The 23,660-nt window shown below is 52.9% G+C and overlaps 1 protein-coding gene across 1 annotated transcript in view; it reads right to left on the minus strand.

Annotated features, from left to right (window-relative positions):
- Hspg2 (heparan sulfate proteoglycan 2) overlaps positions 1–23,660 on the minus strand; it is a 102,144-nt gene that overhangs the window by 57,819 nt on the left and 20,665 nt on the right. Inside the window, exons 2-7 of the mRNA XM_057783679.1 lie at positions 9,680–9,815; positions 8,745–8,786; positions 2,763–2,872; positions 2,606–2,664; positions 2,039–2,199; positions 117–245 (exon numbers count right to left, since the gene is read on the minus strand). Coding sequence (XP_057639662.1) covers positions 117–245; positions 2,039–2,199; positions 2,606–2,664; positions 2,763–2,872; positions 8,745–8,786; positions 9,680–9,815 — 637 coding nt within the window. The remainder of the gene's footprint in view (positions 1–116; positions 246–2,038; positions 2,200–2,605; positions 2,665–2,762; positions 2,873–8,744; positions 8,787–9,679; positions 9,816–23,660) is intronic.

Consider the following 23,660-nt stretch of genomic DNA (forward strand, 5'->3'; position numbering starts at 1 on the left):
TCCAGACCGCTCTGCCTGCACCAAACCCGTACAGCCCAGATGACCCAGAGACTCAGATGTAGCCCGACCCTGGGCAGGCCACCAGGGACCCCTCGAGGTTCCCGAGAGCGCCTCACCGCAATCGAGCTCATCAGACATGTCCCTGCAGTCAGGTCGCTGGTCACAGCGATACTCCAGAGCCACACACTCGTTATAACTGTGGCAAGCAAACTCCGTCTCGGTGCAGACCCTTGGGAACCAGGGCACTGTTGGTGGGGGAGGAGGCAGGAGGGAAGTCAGGCAGCAGGCTGAGGCAGCTAGGGTTGTGACAGACAGCACAGGCGAGGCATGGCTGTAAGTGGCTCTCGTGCCAAGTCAGGCCACTGTGGCAGACAGCAAGAGCAAGAAGCGCTTGGTGGGCACACACATGGCATATGTGGAACACAGGACAGAACTCCTTACACGGACCTTCACACAGGTGACATGCCACACGCATGCAGCCACCATGCCATATGCGTGCAGGCTACAGCCTGGCCCAGTGAGGGCAATGAAACAGTGGGAGGAGGCAGGCATGTGGCCTTTGTCCTCCTTTTCTCCCTCCATCTGTTAGGTTCTCTAGGAACCCCCTGGACCTCGGTCAGGCTCATACTCTCACCTGGTGTCACTGTGACCCCCACAGCAGCTGGGGATGGCGGGGGGGTCTGTGCTGGAAAGGAAGCTATAGTCAGCAACTATCCCACCTGGGACCTGGAAACCGAGGCCCGAGCCGAGCCTGCCGCTGCCCCCTCCCGCCCCGAGAACTCACTAAGGAGAGAATGATGGCCAGGCCTCCAGCAAGCATGAGGCCTGGGTCTGAAAACCCAGCAGAGCAAGTTTGATTTTGGGGTGCACTGATAGAGGTTTCACATGCAGAACGAGGGAGCTGATAGCATACTATTGGTTTTTCCCTTAGACGACACCATTGTGGGGCTGGAGTTTGTCCCATCTAGAGCTTCACTGAGTCAGAGGCACATAACATGACCAGAGAGAGCCCGCTCAGTAAGGATGCCGCGTTGGAGAAGGGGCGAGTACCACAGCCTATGAGGAATGAACCAGAACTGGCCCAGGAAAGACTCAGTGGGTCAGACAGGACAGCAGGCAGAGTGACAGGAAACATGGGCTGACCCTGAGCACCCAGGACTAGCTTCTACATCTAAGACGGTGACTTTGGGCCCATTTCCTGTCCTCTCTGGACCGGTTTATATTTCATTTCCCATCTGTCATGGGTTCTAGAGAGGGCGACACACACACGGTGTGGTTTGCATCCCCATTGGTGTGGACGACCGCTTTTCCTTTCTGAACATCCTGAAAACAGGAGGAATACTTGGGAGGCCTTAGTGGATGCTACGTATCAGGGCCCTGTGAACAGGGCCTACACTCATTCGGTGCTTGAGAATGATGAATTTTAGGTACAAAAAAAAAAGGTGTGTGTGTGAGAGAGTGTTTGCATGTATAGATGCATATCATGAACATGCACATACATATATGTGACATGCATGAGACTCACAGTCTTCCTTGATTGGTGATCTTTTATACTACGGCAGGGTCTCTCTCTTGAATCAGAGCTTGCTGTACTGCAGTCTAGCTAGCTAGTTTGCTCTGGGGACCCCGACTCTGCTTCCTGACAGCTGGAATTATACAGGGGGGCTGCCACATCTTTGGGGTCACATGGGTGCCAAGGTAACACTTCTTTACATGCTAAATTGCCTCCCTAGTCCTACAACTGCTGGTTTTGCTGAATGCCAATGTCTTTTGACTGGGAAGTGCTGAATGAAGGGGGAGATTTAGCTACTGTCAATATATGAAGGTCTGTGAGGATACAGCTTCGTGGGTCCTGGTGGAGGGAGCAGTTTGGCTCTAACCAAGCAGAAAGACAGGCAAGCTGGGGCTCCGGATGGAGTGAGTATCCTGTCTCCAGTGGTATGCCAGTCTTAGTCGAGAAGACCCAAGGTAGAGACACCAGAAGGGGCCAGAGTCTGAGAAACTGGGGGAGCGACCCCAGTTTGGAGGACAGGCTCACCTCTGCCCAGGTGACGGAACTTGAATCCCCAGGGAGAGGTGATGTAGGGGCCAATGGAGCCGCTGGAGACCACTTTATACAGGACCTCCTGAATCTGAGGCCCATCCGATTTCTTTTCGGAGCCCACATCGAGCTCAACAAAGACCCAGCCATCCAGCTCCCTAAAGAGAAAGAGGTCTATGATCTCCATACCTCTGCCAAGTTCCTGCCATGGCCAGCCCTGGACCTGGGCAGCCTGCACCTAGGGTAGGGCCATTTCTGGAGCAGGATACCCCATCTATGTTCATCAAGAATGACCCATCCCTGCTGGGTGGTGGTGACATACAACCTTAATCCCAGCATTTGGGAGACAGAAGCAGACAGATCTCTGTGAATTTGAGGCCAGCCTGGTCTACAAAAAGAGTTCCAGGGCAGCCAGGGCTACACACAGAAACACTATCTCAGAAAAACCAAAAACGGTTCATCCCTTCAGACCCTCCCTGCCCTGCTCTTGGGAGCCAAGCTGCTTCCCATTCCTGACCCCTCCTGGTTGCTCCCACCCATTCCATCCCCAGGAACCCATCTCACTTGATGAACACCACGCTGACGATCTGGTTTCCCGGGATCTTCAAATACTCTGCCTCCAGCTGTGGAGACACGCCACCATCAAATGCCTCCCACATACTCCAGTACTGCCCTGCTACCCCCAGGGCGCCCCCAACCCTAGGTACCCTCTCGCTCGTACCTTATTCACCACGGCCTCCGACACCTCTCGGAATGTTTTGGCGCTTGCATTCTCCAACTGGGGGCTGTACTCAATGGACCGAGTAAAATTTACCAGAGCCCGGAAATAGACTATGGAAGAGAAAGTGGAACGTCATGGTGAAGGGGCCCAGTTTGATGGGTGGGAGTCCAGCTGGCAGATTGAAAATAAGGGGCTGGACTCCCACACAGGCTGACAGACACATGTGTTTCCACAGAAAGGCCCAGCACTGCCTGTGACAGCGTAGCCTGCAGCAACCAGGCCTGCCCAGGACTCAGAGGAGGCTGGGCAGGAAGGGGCAGTTTTCAGGGTATGGCTAGCACGAGGATCACCCCTTCATCATGATGTTTTCCCAGCCGGTTCCTATTCATCCTGCTGGACTGAGCTCAGCCACCATACTATCTGAGAAGACCATCAGGGCTGCCCTGGCTGGTGTGGGGCCCCCACTCTGGGCTCTCACAGCACCACAGGAATTCTCAGGTCCAGTCGGCTACTTCAGATACTGACCCGCCTCAGGAAGTCTCATTCCTTCCTCATAATACGTGGGGAGGAGGGAGTCAACCACCTTTATATCCCAGGGCTGCTGCCTGGGGTAAAGATGCTCAGCTTCCCACACTGCTCCTGTGTGCAGAGCTGACACTTTGAAAGGAGAAGCATGGTCACCTGTCCCCCTGCCCCACCAAACCAGGAGCTCCATGAGGAAATGAGGACCCTACCCATTCATGACCCAAGGGACTATCTGTGAGTCATGGCCAAATAAACGCATGCCATTCTGACATGACTATAACACACATCTATTGTTCCCGTCAGCACCGGATGTATATGACACAGTTTATAGCCACCGATAAGCAGTCGGCTAGGGTTTGGATCTCAAGTCTCCCTCGATACAGGATTTCTCTGTGTAGCTCTGGATGTCCTGGAACTCACTCTGTAGACCAGGCTGGCCTCTAACTCACAGAGATCTGCCTGTCTCTGCCTCCTCAGTGCTGGGATAAAGGTGAGTGCCACCACCACCCAGCTAGTTATAGACCCTGCAGCCATCTCCCCAGCCTCTGCTGGTTGCTGTTGCTGTAGGGGGTGGAACCTAAGGGGTGGAAGTCAGGTCACTGAGGGCCTGGCCTTGAAAGGGATATGGAGACTCAGCCCTTCTATGTCTCTCTCTCTCTCTCTCTCTCTCTCTCTGCCACCCAGACACTATTAGGTGAACTAGACTCCTCTAAACACTGCCACCATGGTACACTGTGCCAGCAGAGGCCCAGAACAGCAGGGTCAAGTGGTCAAGGTCTAAAATCCCTGAAACTGGGCATCTAAATAAAATTTTCTTCCTTAAAAGTCGCTTATCTCTGGTCATATATATATATATATATATATATACACATATATATATATATATTATGTATACAGCATTCCTTCCATGTATGCCTGAAGGCCAAAAGAGGGCACCAGACCCCATTACAGATGGTTGTGAGCCACCATATGGTTGCTAGGAATTGAACTCAGGACCTTTGGAAGAACAGTCAGTGCTCTTAACCTCTGAGCCATCTCTCCAGCCCCCTTATCTCTGGTCTTTTGTCACAGGGAAGGATGGCTGAGCAGCACAATGCTCTTGAGTTAGAAATGGGGGTTCAACTCTCTATTAGCAAATGAGTCAGACGTTTGTATGTGTACATACAAGCACACCCACATGCACACCCACATACATAGAGCCTGACACAAAGAATGACCATACCAAGCTATGCCATATACGTACATCACACAAGAGAATGGTGTGTGAACATACATGAACATACTCTCCCATATTCTCAATTATTTCTCTGTGTGTGTACACACATGTGCACATGTGCTCATGCATGTGACTGTGTGTGTGTGTGATGCACATGTGTATGCAGGTGCAGGTGCCCATGAGCCCAGGAAGGCCAGAGTGTCTTGTTCTATCATTCTGGTCTTTTCCCTTGAAACAGGGTCATGGTGTCTCACTAAACCTGAGGCTTGGTTGGCAGCCAGCAAGTTCCAGTCATTCTGCCTCTGTTCTGATCAGAGCTGGGGTTAAAGGGCCGACCAAGGATGCTGAGGATTTGAACTCAGGGCCTCATGCTTAGGCAACAAGTATGCTTTTTTTTTTTTTTTTTGGTTGTTTGGTTTTGGGACAGTCTCTCTCTACATAGCCCTGGATGTCCTAGAACTCACTATGTAGACCAAGCTGCTCTTGAACTCACGGAGATCCACCTTCCTCTACCTCCCAGGTGGTAGGATTAAAAGCATGTGCCACCTTGCCTGGCCCAGCAATGCTCTTATTCAATAAAGCCCTTTTCGCAACTTGTTTGCTATTGTTGTTGTTTGAGACAGGGTCAGGGTCTCAAATTAACTTTTTTCTTTTTTGAGATAGGATCTTGTGTCACCCAAACTAAGATCAAATATAATATGTAGCCTAGGGTGACCTCAAATTTCTGGTGTTCCTGAATCCTGGGATCAAAGGCATGTGCCACCATGACCAGCGTCCCAATAATTCCTTAAGTCCCTATTATGTACATACAGAATATTTTTGCGTACTCGTAAGTTTAACACGGGTTATAAATATCAGATTAATAAGAGTCAACAAGTAGTCTGAAGTGTGTGCACAGTGCTCAGAACACTCCTGGCACAGAGTGGGCACAACGTGACACCTACTGTCACCGCACGGAGGTAGGGAAGCTCACCAGTTAACAGCCTCACTGCTAGAGAAGAATGGTGGCCACTGATGGCCCGGGACGTTTCTGAGATTTATTGTTGCGTCTATAACCCAAGCCAACAGTGCCCACCCCAAAGGCTACTGGTTCCTAGAGCGCAACAAGGGAGCAGGGTGGACAGTGACTTTTAGCTCAGATCTTCAGGACAAGCTCTAGGACCAGCTCTAGACCGGAAGAGCATCTGAGTCACAAGCAGTGTGGAGGGTCTATTGTGTGCCAGGTGGTGTTCTAGGGCAGGGGGACAGCGATGGACTCACACAATAGAACTTCCCATCCCCAGGGAACGCAGCTTCTAGTGCAGGGAGTAAGAAAATAAATCAAATGGGTAAGAATGTGTGGACTATCGGGAATGGGGGTTGGGGAGGATACATTTTTCCGTGGGGTTCAAGGAAGCAGTCTCCCCTGAAGGAAAGGGGTGAAGCATTTGCAGTGTCTGGGAAGTGCACTGTACACAGAAGAACTGACAAGCGCAAAGGCCCTGAGGCTGAAGTGAGTACGTGTGACATCTGGTCAGGATGTGTGTGACAATGTGGGATGGGCCTTCTTCCACTTTACTCTCTATCCTTCAGGCCTAGAGGTGTGCAGACCCCAAGCCAGGGTGCTCTTCTACAGTTCAAAATAATAGGGTCCTTGAGGTACCGGCCAGGTACTGGAGTGGATCCTACACTGTGAGGGGTACCGTGTCTGCTCTGAACCACAGACAGCGGTGGGGCTCGGCTCCTGGGTGCTGAGTAGGTGGAGCTTGTGGGTGGAGTGTGGGGCTGTGAGCTCCACCACAGAGGCCTCTTGTGTGCAGGCACAGAGGCCCATTGAGAGCCCCCACCCCGGCCCCTGGCCTCAACCCACGGCCAAGTTCGGGTGAGGAGGCCGGGCCTCTGCCCAGGAATGTGCCCACTCCCGAAGTGTTAGAGTGCCACAAAGCCCCTTTCTACCAGGGCCTGGGAAGGGCTGCAGTCCTCCAGACTGACCCCTTTCTGTGTTCCAAAGCAGAGGCAAGCCAGGGTGAGCACCCTGGGTGGGTCACTAGCCTGAGCTGAGACCCCACCCAGAGCCGAGGGACTGAGATTGCTGGACCTGTGAGGCTGCCTGGGAGAGGGGATGCTCTGGACATCTGTCCTGACCAGGCCTCCCCCATCTGGCCTCTGACCCTGGCTAACGTATTCACTGAGATGGGAAGCTGGAGCAGAGGAAGATTAAGCTGTAGAATCCCAGTGTGAGTGGGAGGCACGTACCCCAACCCCTACTGGGCCACCCCAGCTCCAAACACCCATTCCTGCTCAGCAAAGTCCTCATCACGACTGGGCTGTGTCTCTAGAGTGGGATGCTTGGGTGGACAGCATACCAGCCTACACGGAGGTTGAGACAAGCTGCTCCCAACTCTACAGCCTGGCTGCATCCTGGCCAGCATCCCTAGAGGAAGAACAGCAGGGTCCCAGCACCATGTTCCAATCTGGAGCCCTGGTGGGGAGGCACAGGTACTTGCCCGGCCTTGACTCTTTATTCAGGGGGGGGTGCCTCTGGCTTCCTGTGTGACTCTTGGCCAAGGTGGGCTGGGCAGAGGAACACAGGGAGAAAAGAAAAGACTGAATGTCAAGGGTGAGCTGGGAGGGAGGTCTGCGGAACAATGACAGGCAGACATGGCAAAGGAGACAGAGAGCCAGAGACACTGGGGGAGGGATATACAGAAAGCAGAGTGGGGAGATGGCAGAGGAGCGTCTAGACAATGACAAGGATGGGGAGGAGAGAGGGAAGACACAGTGGTAGAGGTGGAGATAGGCAGCCAAGGAGGAAGTGGACAGACGTTTCCACAGAGATGGAGAAATAGGCACTGGCCAAACCAGGCCCCCAGATGGAGAGCGGGGGAGGCTAACAGGCATGTTAGCAGCTGGAATGGAAAAGGAGAGGAGTGAGGCAGATCCAGGGGTGAAGGGTGCGGTCCAGATGAAGTTGGGAGGAGCTAGAGAGACAGTCCTGCCTGTCTGCAAGAAACACCTCAGGGGCTGGGCTCTAGCATCAGGTCAAGGAGGACAATCCAAGCAAGGCCTTATCAGAGTCAGTGCAGCCTTCGTTGCCTGCACAGGAAGGGCACAGGTCCTGAACAAGCCAATGCGATACACACTAAGACCTTGGGCATCAGGATGCACGTCTGTGCCTCCCAGGACTAAGTCTAGCTGGTTGGCCAAGCCTCAAGGGCAGTCAGCTGTGCAGCGTTGGGACAGGAGAGCTCAGGCCCTGCCACGTGCCACAAAAGAAAGACAAGTCCCTGGGCTTGGACTCTCCCAGTAACTACCCGGTTTCCTAGCTTCCCCCACCTCTGATCTTGCCAGCTCGCACTTCAGCATCTCAGGGGAGAAGTGGCGGCCAAGGAGCATGAAAAGGAACTATAATGCAGAAGGCATCGCCCAGGCAGGCCCCGGGTGCTCTAGAAGGAACTAAATCAGTGGTTCTCAACCTTCCTAATGTTGTGACCCCTTTAATACAGTTCTTCACGCGATGTTGACTCCCCCAACCATAAAATTATTTTGTTGCTACTTTGTAACTATAATGTTGCTATTGTTATGAGTCATAATATAAATATCTGACGTGCAGAATATCTGGTATGCAACCCAAAGGGGTTGTGAGCCACAGGCTGGGAACCGCTTAACTAGATAGACCAAAGCCTCAACAGGAGGCAGTTCCCAGGGTACATCAGCCCACCATGGGATATTGCTCATGTCCACAACACCACCTGACTTCTGTCCCTAGCCAGGTGCCAGGCTTCCTGTGGCCCTGCAAGGACCTATGGGTAGGAAAACTTCAGGCAGCAGTCATGTCCAGGTGCCATGAGGTCATAGTTGGCCAGGTACCCAGGAGCCAGTCCTGCATGCAGTGGCCCAGGTGGGATGCCACCCTCAGACATATGGATGTAGCGGCTTCTCCTGCTCTACCAGCTATGGGACAATGACCTCAGTCCTGGATATATCTAACCACTTTGAATACCGAGAGGCAGGCTGGCTTAAGCCCCAATCAGAACTGAGATTCTGGAGGTCACTATCCTGAGTTTTGTGCTGGTGACACAGGAAACTAGCCAAACTTGGCCATTCCCAACCTTGTAGGTGCTCGCCCATCAACTCAACAACTGCCATTCAACAGAAAAGGGACCGTCCCCACAGGATCATCTCTCAGGACCCTTCTGTCTTTAGCCTTTGCAACCAATAGGCCTGCTCTGGAGCTCCACTCAGCAACTTACCCCACTTACCCATCTCGAACCCGCTGCCCATGTCTCCACTGCCCAGGTCATCTGCACACAAAAGGGAGACTTGGTTCAGGATCAAATACTCACTGAGCACCAGCATGGTACAAGGCACTACTATAGACTCCTGGCCCAGTGGTAAAAGGATCTTTCCAACCCAGAATAGCTACCCTACTCCCACCCCATGCCTAGTTAGTTTGGACCGAGGCCCCAAATTCCAGGGACCATCTATCTGATGGGTGGGACAGAGGAGCCTGACCGCTAAGGAGGGACAAGGAGGAGGTAAGGTGGAGACAGGGCAAGTGTCCCCTACTGTGCACTGCCAGCTATCTTCCCATCGGTCCTGATGGCTCCAGGTGGCAGAGAAGAGTGGTGGCCAACCTAGGGTCTTTGGAGATTGCAAGTAGAGGATACTAGAATCACGAGACCAGGGTTCAGATATCCATAACTTTTTTGTTTGTTGCTTTTAAAAAATGTACACTTATTTGCTTATTTAGTGTGTGTGTGTGTGTGTGTGTGTGTGTGTGAGAGAGAGAGAGAGAGAGAGAGAGAGAGAGAGAGAGAGAGAGAGAGTTTGTGAGTCACAATGAGTATGTGGAGGCTCTAGTTGGCTCCTTCCTTCCTTCTGGGGTTCTGGGGATTGAACTGATGTCATGAGATTTGGTGGCAAGCACCTTTACCCAGTGAACCATATCACCAGCCCTTGTCTCTCTGTGTGTGTCCATGCGTGTGTGTGTTTAAAACAAGGTCTTATGTCAGACTGGCCTCGAACTCATGTATACAGGGGCTAGCCTTGAGCTCCCAAGTTTAGAAATTAGATATGTACCACCACACTCAATTTATAGTCCATCTTTTAAGGTCCCACCTGGGGTGGCTTTCATGGGCCTTTCAGAAGCTCTGGCAGAAGGAGCGGTCCTCCCTCCAGGGAGACCTCGGCTTACCTCCTGATGCATCATCACCCAGCAGGTCCTCATCGTCAGAGAGGTATGGGTGGGTCCAGCCAGTGTGGCCAGCTGTGACGGTCTCTGTGTCCTCAGGCAGGGAAAGGCCATCATAGGCCCTCAGGCCGTGTGTCACCTATAGGAGAGACAGTCCGTGAGTCACCCTCTCCAGTTAACTGTCAAACCCCAAGGCCCTTCTCCTCGCTTCAGAGGAAACCCAACAATCCATCCCAAAGCCCCACAGGTTGTTAGACTCACTGTGTGGCTAAGACAGCCAGGAGGAGCCTGAATCACTCTTTGGGACTCAGTTTCCCCAAATCCCACCAACCTCCAAAGCCAGAGCCCACTGCGCATATTCTCAAGGACTCGTCAGATAAAGCAGACAGCAAAAGGAAGGTGACTTGGTGAAAAGTGGCTTCTTTTTCTTTGGAGAACATTAGGGACACCCAGAACATGAATGGGCAAGGGGACAGACACAGGTAGGTATGGGGTGACCTGGGTCAGCAGAGACAAGAGACATAAGCAGGTAGAAAAGTGTGGCCACTTTAAGTGTTTTGGAGGGGACAGAGGCAGAAGTGAGGGGATTGATCTATAACAGTTCATCCTCAGGTCTTGGCCTTCCCTACCAGGTCTAGTGTCCAAGCCTGGCTGCAGGCAGCACATTCCACTGCGGAGCATCCTGCAGTTAGTCTGAAAGGAGGCGAGACAGACAGCAACTCCCCATGACCTCAGGCTAATGCTAAACTCATCTGGATCTGAGGCATCTGTCCTAGGAAAGCTGGAGCAGGGTGTGTGTGTGTGTGTGTGTGTGTGTGTGTGTGTGTGCGCACGCGCGTGCTTGTGTGTATATGTGCATGTGTGTGTATGTATGTGTGTGTGGTGTGTGTGTATATGCATGTGTGTGTGATTATGTATGTGTGTGTGCGCGCGCGTGTATGTATCATCTGTCCTATGAAAGCTGGAGGTGTGTGTGTGTTTGTGTGTGCATGCATGTGTATGTGCTTGTGTGTGTGTGTATGTGTGTGTGTATGTGTAGCAAGAAGGAAGCCCCTGTATCCATTACCCAGACTTTTCCAAGAAATGGCAATGAACAGTGAATGCCTGCATCCACTGGGACAATAGCAAGATGTTTCAAGATGTTTTCAAAGGCGTTGTCCAGGTAACGGAGGGGAAAACCACCCACCCAGGGAGCCCAAAGGCTGAGAGGCCCCAGGCACAGGAATACAGTATTCAATGGCCCCAGAACAGTCCAGAATCCCTGGTGAAAGGGCCTCAGGCACTACCGGGGCTCAGCAGTGTCTGAGCAGCCGGGACTGGACAGAAAGAATTCAGTTCCCTGTGAAAACCAAACAGCTACACCTGGTAGTGAGGCCCAAGTTAAGCCAAAACTGCACTTCCATACCGTCCACATTCCCCATGCCTGATGCCACAGGGCCCTCTGCCACAATATTCTTCCTCCCCTGATTTTGGACCAAATTTTATTACCCTCTACATCTATCTCTCTTAGCCATCATCCCTCTAAGTGCCCAGTAACAAAAAAACATGGTTAGCCCGGTGTAGTGGCCCACACCTATAATCTCAATTTAGCAGGTAAGGGCAGGAGAATCAGGAGTTCAAGGTCAACCTTGGCTGCACAGCAAGGTAGAAGCCAGGCTGAGTTACCTAGGACCTTGTCTCAACACACACACACACACACACACACACACACGTGATGGCTGTGCCTGGCAATTAGAATGACCTTCAGTTCCTGTGCAAAGTGACAGGCTCAGTAGATAACGAAAGACCCGGGGATCATGTGTCCACTTATGGGGACCTGAGGTAGGAAAGGGTGCCCCGCTAGCGACAAAAGGACAGATCAGCAATTTCCCTGGCCTGTAGACTAGACAAGTGGGTCGGAAGGAACTCAAAACATTTGGGGGACATGGTTCCGGCGTATGTGTCAGGCTCACATGCATTAATGACCTGTATGCTTGAAGCAAGCCCATTTTATTCTGAGTCACCTGGACGTCACAAGAAAGACAAAAAAGAAGGTTCTAGAGAGATATCCAGTCTCCTTGTCTTTCACGGCCACCTCTGCCCTGGCTGGGTCCTGGGTCCTGGTAGGCTCACAGTGCGGCCATCTGTACTACCACTAGACAGAAGCAACCCGAAGACAGAGCAGTGCCTGGCTTAGCTCCACTTTCTCAGCAAATACAAGCAATCCTTGAACAAGAGTAAGAGATCACAGCTGTGACCCAACCCTCCGACCTATGTGTATCTCCTGCCCCCAACCCCATCCCTGGGCTGGGGATTCCTGGGTTCAGGGACTGAGCATCACTCTGCTTTCTATTTGCTGGGCTGCTGAGTTGCACTGCCTCCACCCGACACCCTGGTATGGCCTACTGTTCTATCCTCACAGCCAGAGAGCCGTGCCACCACCACCCGATCCTTCTCTCCCCACCAGGTAAGGGCTCATTCTTCCCCAGTAGCCAAAGGACTTGTGGTCTATGTCCCTATGCATACAGGTATGTGGATTCAGAATCTTCAGGACCAGTAGCTGGACATTGTGGCACATGCCTGTAATACTAACACTCATGAGGTCAACGCAAGAAGGTCATGAGTTCAAGGCCAGCCTGTGCCTTAATGAAACAGTGTCTTTAAAAAAAAAAAAAAGTCAGCTAAGTGGTGCACGCCTTTAACCCCAGCAGTTGGGAGGCAGAGGGAGGCAGATCTCTGTGAGTTTGAGGCCAGCCTGGTCTACAAAGTGAGTTCCAGGACAGCTAGGACTCTTACACAGAGAAACTGTCTCAAACAAAAACCAAAAATAAGTAAATAAATAAACAAATTTTTAAAAAGGCTAGGGTACATCTCAGGAGTTCAGTGATAAAGCTCATATGAGCAAGGCCCTCTGGCGTTGGTCCCAAGTATCACCATCACCAAAGCACAAAACAAAACAAACAAAAACACCCTCCAGGGCTGGCAAAAAACAATGGCTTCCTGTCCCCTTCTCAGGGCCCGAGGCAGCTTCTCATCCCAGGTCTGACAGAGCAGTGCACGCCCAGGGGACTCTGACAGTCCACTCAAAAACAGGACCAGAGGCTCTGTCTCCTTCCCCACCTGGGAGTAGAGGTGGCTGGAGGGTGAGTCTTGAGCAGGCCTCAGGCCTTGAGTGAAGCGAAGGGACTAAGAGGCTAGGGTTCAAGCAGGGCGCTGGTTTGGAGAGCAGGAGGTTTTTTTTTTTTTTTTTTTTTTTTTGGTTTTTCGAGACAGGGTTTCTCTGTAGCTTTAGAGCCTGTCCTGGAACTAGCTCTTGTAGACCAGGCTGGTCTCGAACTCACAGAGATCCGCCTGCCTCTGCCTCCCAAGTGCTGGGATTAAAGGCGTGCGCCAGCAGGAGGTTTGAGAGAGGACTTCCCTGGGTCCTCTCCAGATAAGAGTCTCCGTGTCGTGCATGCTCAACACCGTCCCAATGCCCATGCGAGCAAGGCTACAGGGGTGAAACACGAGGTGCGGATTCCCGGCCCTACTCAGACACTGTCGTCTGGAAAGGAAACCCTAAGCGAGGTCCAGAGCTTTCGTAGGGAGGAAGGGGGTGGGGGAGGACAGCCTGGAACTGGACAGGAAATAGCGAAGTGCGATTCAACAGGGAAAAACATGTCGGGAACACACATCTGCAGGAAGGCCAAGAGTGCAGGGCACTGAGTCAGAGGTCCCCCAGCTCCAGACACCCAGGTTGTGCATGCCAGCTGCTCTTGCTTAAAGCTCCCTCCCCAGGATCTGAGTACCCAAGGGCAGCCAGGGCCCTCAGTGAGAGACAAGGCAGCCAGGGGCAGAGACTTCATTTGCAAAATGCTGTCCATCTCAAAGCAGCTGTGTTCCACATCTGGGAGAGGAGACAGAGCCAGAGGGAAAGAGGCTCTGGAAAAAGTAGAGTCGGGCTGGACACCTGATGGTAGAAGGGACTCAGAGCTGGCCAGCCTAATCTTTGCTTGGGGATAGTCAGAGTCAGTGCTCACTCGCTCACAGACTGTGCCCTGCACACCAGCAATGCCCGGATGGGACAGAGGAAGATGGGTTTAACTGGAGGAGTTGGAGATCTGGTGGCCTGGCTCCCAGACCTGGGCTTTCACCACTGAGTGCTGAGGACCCCAGGACTCCCTCTCAGAGCCCCTCTCTTCACTTCACCCAGAGAACGACAGCTCACAAAGATCCGCTGAGGTAGTGGGGCAATGGGATGCGGCCCTCACACAGACATAATCGAGGCCTGTGGGGAAGATCTTGCCTAGTCACAGTGGGGCTAACCTCTGCTCCAAGATCTGTGCTAACCAGACAAGGCTGAAGCATTGAGCTTGACTTCACAGAGGCCGCAAGGACAAAGCAGACAGCAGTACCAGGATGCCCCCTAGACTCCATCCCCAACCTGAATGTCCCAGAGTGGATGCCGGGCTGGCAGCAGTCTGGGCTTGTGCAGTGTGTTCCTTAAGTCCTAAGGAGGCCCATGGGTAACTCCAAGGTCAGAGGCAGAAATAGAACCCAGGCTTCCTGCCTGTAGCCTGTCTCTGGCCATGCGGGAGCCCTGCTTCCTCCCAGAGGAACGGGAGCACTCAGGCAGGGCTGGAGGGAGATCTGAGCCAATAAGGAAGGAGCCAAACTGAGAGGGGGATTTTCCAGACCTGTAGGTTGCTGGGGGATAGCACGGGCAAGGGTGAGGGGGTATGACTCATGCAGGCCAAGGCCAAAGTCTGTTCTAACATGCTAGGAACAACTACTTGAGGCAAGGATATATAGGCAGGGTGGTCCCCAGTGGCAGCTATTCTCTGAACCCAGGCGGTGACACGAGGTACCACTCTCAAATAATGGGTGTGTGACTAGGCTTTCCTGGTGAGGACAAAGGACACATGGAGATGCCTCTAGGTCCAGAGGGACATGGAAAGAAGGAACAGAAACTAGGCCACTCTTTCTAGTCTCCATGAGGCTACAGAGGGAGTCAAGGCTGGCTAGGATGATCTCAGAGTGGAAAGACATATAAGGCATGGAAATCAGACAAGGAAGCCAACAGTAGTGGTGCAAGTCTTTAATCCCAGCACTCAGGAGGCAGAGGCAGACGGGTCTCTGTGAGTTCAAGGCCAGCCTGGTCTACAGAAGTGAGTTCCAGGATAGCCAGGGTCACACAGAGAAACCCTGTCTTGGGAAAACAAAACAAAAAAACTAGACAGTGCACGGGTGCACCGTTCAAAGCTTACACAAGGCCGCTCAGATCCAAGCTGGTGACAGCAGTGAGAGAGAACAATAAGAGCCCGAGGAGCCTGGGAGGTGACCCGGAGGGGAAATGCTCATTGATCAAACTTGAGACCCTGAGTTACACCACACCCCCCCACACCCCCACCCCACACAGCCAGACTTCACAGAGGTTTTCTTTTTTTTTTAAATTTTTTATTTTTTAATTTTTTTTTAATATTTTTTATTTATTTATTATGTATACAATATTCTGTCTGTGGGTATGCCTGAAGGCCAGAAGAGGGCACCAGACCTCATTACAGATGGCTGTGAGCCACCATGTGGTTGCTGGGAATTGAACTCAGGACCTTTGGCAGAGCAGGCAATGCTCTTAACCACTGAGCCATCTCTCCAGCCCCTTATTTTTTAATTTTTATTTTTATTCTTTTTTAATTAAAATTTCCACCTGCTCCCCGTTTCCCATTTCCCTCCCCTCCTCCCAAATATTGCCCCCTCCCCCCACTCCCCTCTTCACAGAGGTTTTCTTAGGTCAAGCCCTTCCCACACACCATATAGACCAAGCATACATCCTCACAGCAACCCCACAGGCCTGATGTTACAGGGACACCATTTTGTACCCACAAAAGAGGAAAACCTAAGAGTTCTTCCTGCTGTTTCTGGAAACAGGGCTTTACTATGTAGCTCAGGCTGGCCTAAACCCTCCTGCCCCAGCCTCCCAAGGGCTGGGAACATAGGCATGTTCAATCACACCTTATGCTTTTGTTTTTATTCTGGGTTTCTTTTACTGTTGTTTTGTTTTTGAGTCAAGATCTCCCAGATTGGCCTCAAACTCACTGTACAAATTAAGAATGGCTGGGCTTTGAAGTCATCATTCTCCTGCCTCCAGCCCCACAATGTTGGAATTACAGGAATAAGACACTGTGCCCAGTATGTTTTTGTTTTTATCTTTCAGACATGGTCTCATTGTCTAGCCCTGGCTAGTCTGGAATGCCCTGTGTAGACCAGGCTGGCCTTAGATTTACAAAGTTTTCTCGTCTCTGCCTCCCAAGTGCTGGGTTTTAAGGCTTGAGACCCTAAAAAACCAGTTGAGCTACGTGATTTTGGCAGCAATAGTCATGTCTGATGGTGGGGTGCAGCCCCAGGTCCCACTGCAGATGTCATAGTTGGTGAGTGGTTTGGGTCTCCTTTCTCAGAATGAAACATTTCTAGATGCCAAACTACCTCCAGCCCCAAGAGTTTCCGTGCCACTGTGAACTTATTTCCATTTGATGAGTGGGGAGACTGACGCTCTGAGAGGGGAATCTGTGTACCTGGAATCAGGCAGGTGCAGTGTGGAGCGCAGCTATCCAGCAAGTGTTGAAAATGGAGGTCAGAATGGAGGAGAGGGTGGGTGTGCCTGACAGGTGGGTGATGCTTGCAGAAGGTGGGTTGTGAGCTCAGGCCCGGGGTCTCCTCTTGGTTTGGAATGAGAGAGGCTGGTGGGACAGTACGGCCTAGGCTGGGGTGAGCCACAGCGCTAGCTGGGTTTCTCTTCCAGCTACCTGCCAACTCAGGGGTTCTCTAGAGACATTCTTCACATGCCTTGGGTGGCCAGCTCCCAGCCTCTGTCTGCATGGCCCAGGTCTGGAACTGAGCCCCCTCCGCCCCCACAGCTGGTCAGGAAGTTCTGAGCCCCTCCCCCTCCAAGCAGTCCCCAGGGTGGCTATGGCTGCCCAGGGCAAGGCTCCAGGCATCTGGGGCTGGAGTGAGCTCACCTCATCAGAATCCCGAGACAGTGGGGGTGGATTTGACCACTTGCCTCCTTCTCCCATGGTCCACAGGCCACAGCCCGAAACCTTGGCAGCTCTGCCATGATGCCTAGGAAGACCCCATCAAACACAACCTCCTCTGCTCCAGTCCAGGTCTTTGGACAGGGCCAAGGCGCCCCTCTCCCCATTGTCCAGTGTCCTGTCGAGGGCAACAGACGGCAGAGGGGAAGGAATCTGTTGGGGCAGCAGTTTGCCGTGCAAACTGCCAGGGGCGGGTAGGCACAACACAAAGGCCCAAAGGCCTTTAATCCCCTGGCAGTCTGAGAGGGGCGCCGGGCCGGAAGAGAGGTGGCTGTGCCTCTTCTGGCAGGCCCATGTGCCCGTGCCGCTCGGGAGGCCTGCCAGCTTCTCACACTTGGGCCCTCAAGGCGGCAAGCAGGACCTTTGCCAGGCACTCAGCTGGGAAGAATTCACTCCCTCAAGGGAGGCCAAGGGTGGACACTCAGAATGCCGTTGTGCACCGGGTGCCAGCCTAAGGTCCTTATGGGGTGATTAGCACTCAAATCCATAACAAGTATGGAAGCCACGCACAGAGAGGCAAAGCCACCTGTCGAGGTCACACAGCTAATGGGAACTACATTTGAAATCCAGGGCTCTAGGCTTACCTGCCTGCCCCTACTATCTCAGGAGCAGGGGCCAGGAGACCCCTGCTTGACCTCTGTCACCTGCTCTCCCAGGCCTGGAATCTGAAAAGGCTGCATTCCAGGTGGGGGTGGGCACCAGGAAACCCCGAGGACCATTAGGCCTTTTGGCACAAGCCAAGGGACAGCAAGTTGGTTGGGGCTGGAAGCTTTATGATGTGGCTTTGAGCCGCACCCTCCTCCGGCTCCTTTCCCTATGGCAGCTTCAGGGGGTCCCAGTCATCGATGCACAGGGCTCACACTGGCCCACTTTGGTTGCTATCTATACCAGGAAGGTGGCGACTTTTATTGTTATTGTGCTTTGCTCTTTAAAATCATTTTATTTCGGGTTTTTTGGACAAAGTCTCATTACAGACCCCTGGCTGGCCTGAAACTGTTGAACCCAGGCTGGACTAAGACTTGTGGTGATCCTCCTGCCTCAGCCTGCAGAGTACTGGGACCACAGATATGTGCCACCTTGCCTGGCTAGCAAGTGGAATCTGGGGCTCATGAAGAAGCATGGGCAGTCAACTCTGCAGCTGGCTAGCCTTTCCCCGGGAGGCCCTGAGGGGCTCACTGCCTCAGTATCCCTCGTACATAGCCGGGCTGGTGTCAAAGCCCAATGGCTTCAGATCAGACAGGATACGAGAAAGCATGAGATCTCTGCATACTGGGAGACTTGGAAGTGAGGTAGGGAGAACCAGACCCACCACTCAGTCAGACACCTTGATTTCAAGCCAGCAGGCCACATTCTAGATGGGAGGCCCTGGTTTCTCCATCTTTGGATGCTCAAAGTTCAGCATGCCACCAGTCAGACCTACCCATTAAGACTGAATTCACGTCCCTTCGACCTCCACTTCTTGAGTTCTGTTCTGCCGGGCCCAGAGAGAGGGGTGAAGCAAACCAGGTGTGCCAGTGTAGACCTATAATCTCAGCACTGGGGAAATAAAGGCAGGAGGTTTGCTGGGAGTTAGAGGTCAGCCTGATCCACACAGTGAATTTCAGGCCAGTGGGATGCACAGGGAGACCCTGCCTCAAAACCATCAAAAACAAGGGTTGGGGCAGTGACTTAGCAGGCAGGGTATTTATTTTATCTGCCCAGCTCTCACAAAGCCCTAGGTTTCATACAAAGCCATAAACTGGGTGTGGTGTTGTGTGACTGCAATCCCAACACCTAGGGGACAGAAGCAGGAGGACCAGGACTTCAAGGCTATCCTCAGTCATGTAGTGAGTTTGAGCCAGCCTGGATGGACTACATGAGCTCTCTGAACTCTGTGGGGTCCAGACTAGTCACCCAGTGAAGAGAACATCGTGTGAGAAGGGTTGTGGGGGAAGGACAGAGGCTGGGGGTACACAGAGAGGTCCCTCGCTTAGCCAGGGGGCAGAGAGGGAGCTGGTCTTGAGAAGTTTTGCCTGAGTGGAAGTAGAGCAGGGGACACGTGATGCTGGATGTAGGAGGGCATACGGGTTCAGAGGCAGGAGGGCCTGAGGCATGTGGGGGGCAGGAGGGCGCAGTGCAGGCAGAGGGCATGTGTGGTAGAGGGCACCAGGGAACAACGCTGGGCGCTTTCCCACTTCCAATGTTTGGCCCTCAGCGGCGGCGCTGTGGACCCTGAAGGCTCTCAGTCCCCACAGAGCCTATACTCCCTTCAGGCTCCCAAACACACCCCAAGAACAGCACCCTCCAGGCCGGGGTAGCTGCTGTCCAGCTCCAGGGAACACACAGGAATCCCTTTGGGAAGTGTTCCTACCCCACCCTTAGGCCAGGTACAGTCAAGGATGGTGGTGGGTACAGCTTCCAGGTAGGAGGTCCCTGAGGACTGGACACTGTCTGCCAAGCACAGCCAGTGCCAACTGCTTGCAGGGTTCACGTGCCACCTCCTGTCCCTGGCCTGCCTTACGTCTCAGGTTCTCTGGCTCCTGGCAGCCCTGCTGCTACGGGGCACTGGCCTGTCTGTAGAAATTTTAGGCCAGTCCCATCTGGTTGGGCCTGTCCACACCTGCAGATTTCTCTAATGAGGCTGGGGCTGCTCCCCCAACTTCCGTTGAAATAGAACACCAATTATGACAAGCCTACCCCCTAAACCTATTGTATCAAGTCTTTTTGCTGCCTTCAGGCCACCAAACGGTGAGAAGAAAATGTTGCCTCACTATGGCAACTGGTGGACAGATGGCAGACGGACGGACGAACAAACGGACAGACATACACACATACCTACCAACCTCCTCTGTTCCTTTCTCCCTCTTTCAGCTACATTGCCTTCTCGATAATCTCCAAAAACACCTAGCCCCTTCCCACTACCCCAGGGCCTTGGCACTTGCGGCGTTCTCTGCCTCAATCCCTGCTCCAACACATTCTCTCAGTCAGCCCTCTCTTCCCCCAGTTTCTGCTCAAATGTCACCTTTTAGAGACCTGTGCAGGCAAACTCCAGGTCTGGAATCCTTGCTAGCTCCCTTGTACTCCCTCCCCCTCCTCCTAGCCCTCACCTGACACTTCATTCTGTCGGCACATTTACCTGTGCTCCCTCCACTCCACTAGAAGGCTCCACCCAGGCAGGGCCTCTGCCACGTGCCCTGCAGCTGTTCCGCTAACACCCTGTCCAAGGCAGGTGCTCATCATATTGGTTAAATTCAAGAACGGATGGGGGTTGGGGTACACTGCAGAGATGGCTCAGTGGTTAAGAAAACCTTTCGTTCTTGCAGAGGACCTGAGTTCGAGCCCCAGCACCCATACTGGACTAAAACTCCAATTTAAGAGACGGGATTAGAGCCCTTGGCACATACCCGTACCCGGCACCGGCACTCATGTGCACATCCTCATACACATAATTAAAAATAGTGAAAATAAATCTTTTTCTTTTTTTATTGGAGGAATGTCTCCAGACAGTTTCTCTGTGTAACAGCCCTGGCTGTGCTGTAACTAGCTCTGTAGTCCAGGCTAGCCTCATATTTTTTATTTTATGTAGATGCATTTCCTGTGTGTGCAGAAGCCCAGGGAGGTCAGCAGAAGGAGCTGGAGTTAGAGGTGGTTGTCAGCTACCCAATACAGGTGCTGGAAACTGAATTGGGACATCTGGAAGAGCAGAAAGTGCTCGTAACCACTGAGTCGTCTCTCCAGCCCCAGCAATAAATCTTAAAACAAACAAACAAAAAGCCTTCGCTGGGGTTTACCAGTGAAGAACCTGAGGCTCAGAGAGTCAACTTGCCCATAGTGACAGAGTTGTAAGACCTGAACCCAGGACCCCTGGGTACAAGCCTAGAAGGAACTCCACATCTAGTCCCACTTCCTGGCATCTCTTTGCCCCCAGTGCCTGGGCTTTCCTGCTGGATACCCACCTCTGAGGGGCAAGGGATTACTACAGTCTCTGAAGAGTGTCCCAAGGAACAGGCAGAGGCCTCAGAGATGGGTGGAGCCAGAACTTTCTCGTGCTAGGGCCTTATTCAAGACAGCAGGCAGTCAGGCTTCCATGAGCTTTTCAATACCGTTGCCATGGGCATCTTCCACAGGAAAAAACAGGCTGAATGGCAGCTGGATCCTGGGCCAAGGAGGCCAGCATCCCTGCCCTAGGATTTCCTCATCTGCTTCCCGGGCAGGGAGGAAACAGCAGCGGCCCAGGCCCATAGCTGCTGTGATGGAAATGAGCAGGAGCCCGTTTCCTCTCAGCAAATGTCCATCCCAGGGCACAGTAGCCCCGGGTCAGGATCTGTCTGAGGACTATGCAGACAAGTGCACCTGGGAAAGCCTGGTGTAAGAAAATGGAGCCAGGCACCCTGCCCCCCCCCCCCCCGCCGACTCCCAGCCTATCTCCCCACCTCATGAGGGAAGAGATCACCTAATTCCCAGTTCCCAAATATGTGTAAGTTGGAACCTTGCCTCCCTGCAAACTTCCTACTGCCCTTGCAGAGAACATACTGAGCCTGGTTCCCAGCACCCATGTTGGGCAGCTGCCTGTAACTCCAGCTCCAGAGCAAACCAGCTTCCATGTGCTCTGGGTTTCCTTCTGGCTTTGTAGTGTTAGCACACTGAAACCCCAAAACCTTAGGATTCTAAAATCCAAGCCTCACAGCTACTGGAGGTAATGGCAAAGTCAGGACAAGCCAGGTCATAGGAGTTGGACTGGGGTCTCCCTACTCTTGCTGCTTCAGGGAGCCTGCAAAATGAATGCACAATAGCAAGAGGAAATAAATAAAATACACATCCATCTGTCAGAACCCAGGGGTGGGCAGACAGACAAGCCTGACTGACAGACTCGCTGGCCAGTCAGTGCCAAATCTCAGGCTTTCCAGTGGTCCGTGGGGAGTAAGGAATCCAAGCCGTCCAGGATTCCATGTCCTGATTCTTAAGAGGAACACAAATATTCCTGATCCAGTGAGTAGGGTCGCTCCTAGGAAGAGGCTGTTCTGGTGAACTCTGCCTTGTCTGTGGAGCTGGCGTCCCTCACAGTCCTCTGACTGAGACCCTCTGGGGCTGAGGCCAGAGTCAGGCTCCAGGGATCAGGGTGGACGGAGTGGAGGGAGTGCCCTCCACACACCTCATCCCAGCATCATTGGTCTGGGTAGGATCATCCATCACTCCGCAAACCTAAACGTACCCAGTGTGCAAAATAGCCAGAGCTGGCAAAGGTGCCAGGAGGCCCTGGGCGGGGACTGGGCTAGGCCTGCCCACAGGAGGGCCCTGTAAGCCAATGCACATATCCCTCACACACAAAAGGGCACGTTACCCCAGGCACGCAGGCCTCCCTGGGAGTCCCCACCCACTGGCTCCCTCTTTGGCAGCACCGTTGTTACTCATGCTGCTACCCAGCCCTTCCCAGGCCTTCCTGCAGGAGGCAAAGGGGAAAGTATTAGCAGAAACATAGAAACACCATATAGGGAAACATCCTGGACCTGCCGCCCCCACCTCCAAGCCCAGCCTCCCTCAGGATCAGCTAGGCTCTGCGAGCTCTCTCTCTCTGCCTCAGCAAGCTCTCTCTCTGCCTCAACCTTGGGCCAAGACAATGGGGGCTATTCTGGGTATCATGGAGTATTTAAAGACCTGGCTGGGCCTCCTCCCTGGGGAACAAGAAGCTTTACCCTCCACAAGACCTTCCTGAACTTTGTCACTGCCCAGACCTCAATGGCAGCAAGCCCTAGCACTTCCAATGATCTCTTCAGGCTGGGGCCCTGGGGAATTGAGCGTTAAGTGTCTCTCACGGTCAGCAGCAGTAGCAAGACACAAGCAGAGTTCTAGGCCCTGAGCAGCCGTTTTTCCATGATCTCCGGGTCTGAGAGTGCTCATCTGCAGCCCTCATGTATGTGGATCACAATACCCACATGTTTGCAGAGCTGGCCAGAGGCTTCTGCGGTTAACACGAAGGCGTGTCTTTCCAGTCACTCCAAGAGGACTGGAGCAAATGTGAGCAGTGGGTTGGGGGAGTTTGGTCAGTTTTTCACTGCTCTTTCTTCCAGCACCTAGCACACAGTAGGTGCCAAATATTTACCGAGTGGTACAAATGCTCGTAGGATGTTTCTGGAACCCCTGTAGCGCGTACAAATGGTGAGCACGCTATGATGACCATGCTGCCTGCTCCTACGAGCTCTGTGGGTGAGCCTGGGCTAAGTACCACTGTAAACGCATTATCTCATTTAATTGCCTCAATTCCAAGAGGCTAATACTACTGTCATCAGACCTTAGACGCAAAAACATGGAAGTCCCATCCGAAATGATCCATCAGCATGCCTGAGTGGCCAAGCTGGGAATGGGACCGTGAAGCTTCTGTCACCTTGCATGAGTGAGCCTTAAAGATAGGAGAGGAGGACACTGAACTGGGGGCCAGAAGTCAAAGGTTAACTACGATGAAGCTCTGTGACTTTCGGCAAGTCACTTGGCCTCTCTGAATCTGTTTCCTCTTGTATAAAAACAGGACGTTCAACTCGGCGTCTTCAGATCTTTAGTGAGATCAAAGGAACTAAAGGATGTGACCATGCCCCCCCCCCCCATGTGCCCCAACCTCTTCCAGAGGCCGGGCTAAGGACAGGGGGAAGCAGAGGAGGAGGGTGTGGACTCGGGAACAAGTACTGCCCCTGATGACAGCGCTGGGCTCGGCCCCAGCTGAAGGAGAGGAGCAGCCTGGGAAGTCACCTCTGGCCCTCCTCTGTCACCCTTCCCGGCTGACAGCTGCTGGGGCTTTGGGGCCAAGGGCCCCACAGCAAGCTGAGGAGGAGGAGGCAGTGCTAGCTGGCTGGGGTTATCTCAGTTCTCAGGCAGCCACTGCTCAAGTCCCAAGGGCCTAGCTGTCCCACTGGCCAGGATGCCAGGCTGGTTACCCCACCTACCCCCAGCCCTTTACCTAGTTC

This window comes from Chionomys nivalis, chromosome 11 (assembly GCF_950005125.1).
Source record: "Chionomys nivalis chromosome 11, mChiNiv1.1, whole genome shotgun sequence".
Taxonomy (NCBI): domain Eukaryota; kingdom Metazoa; phylum Chordata; class Mammalia; order Rodentia; family Cricetidae; genus Chionomys; species Chionomys nivalis.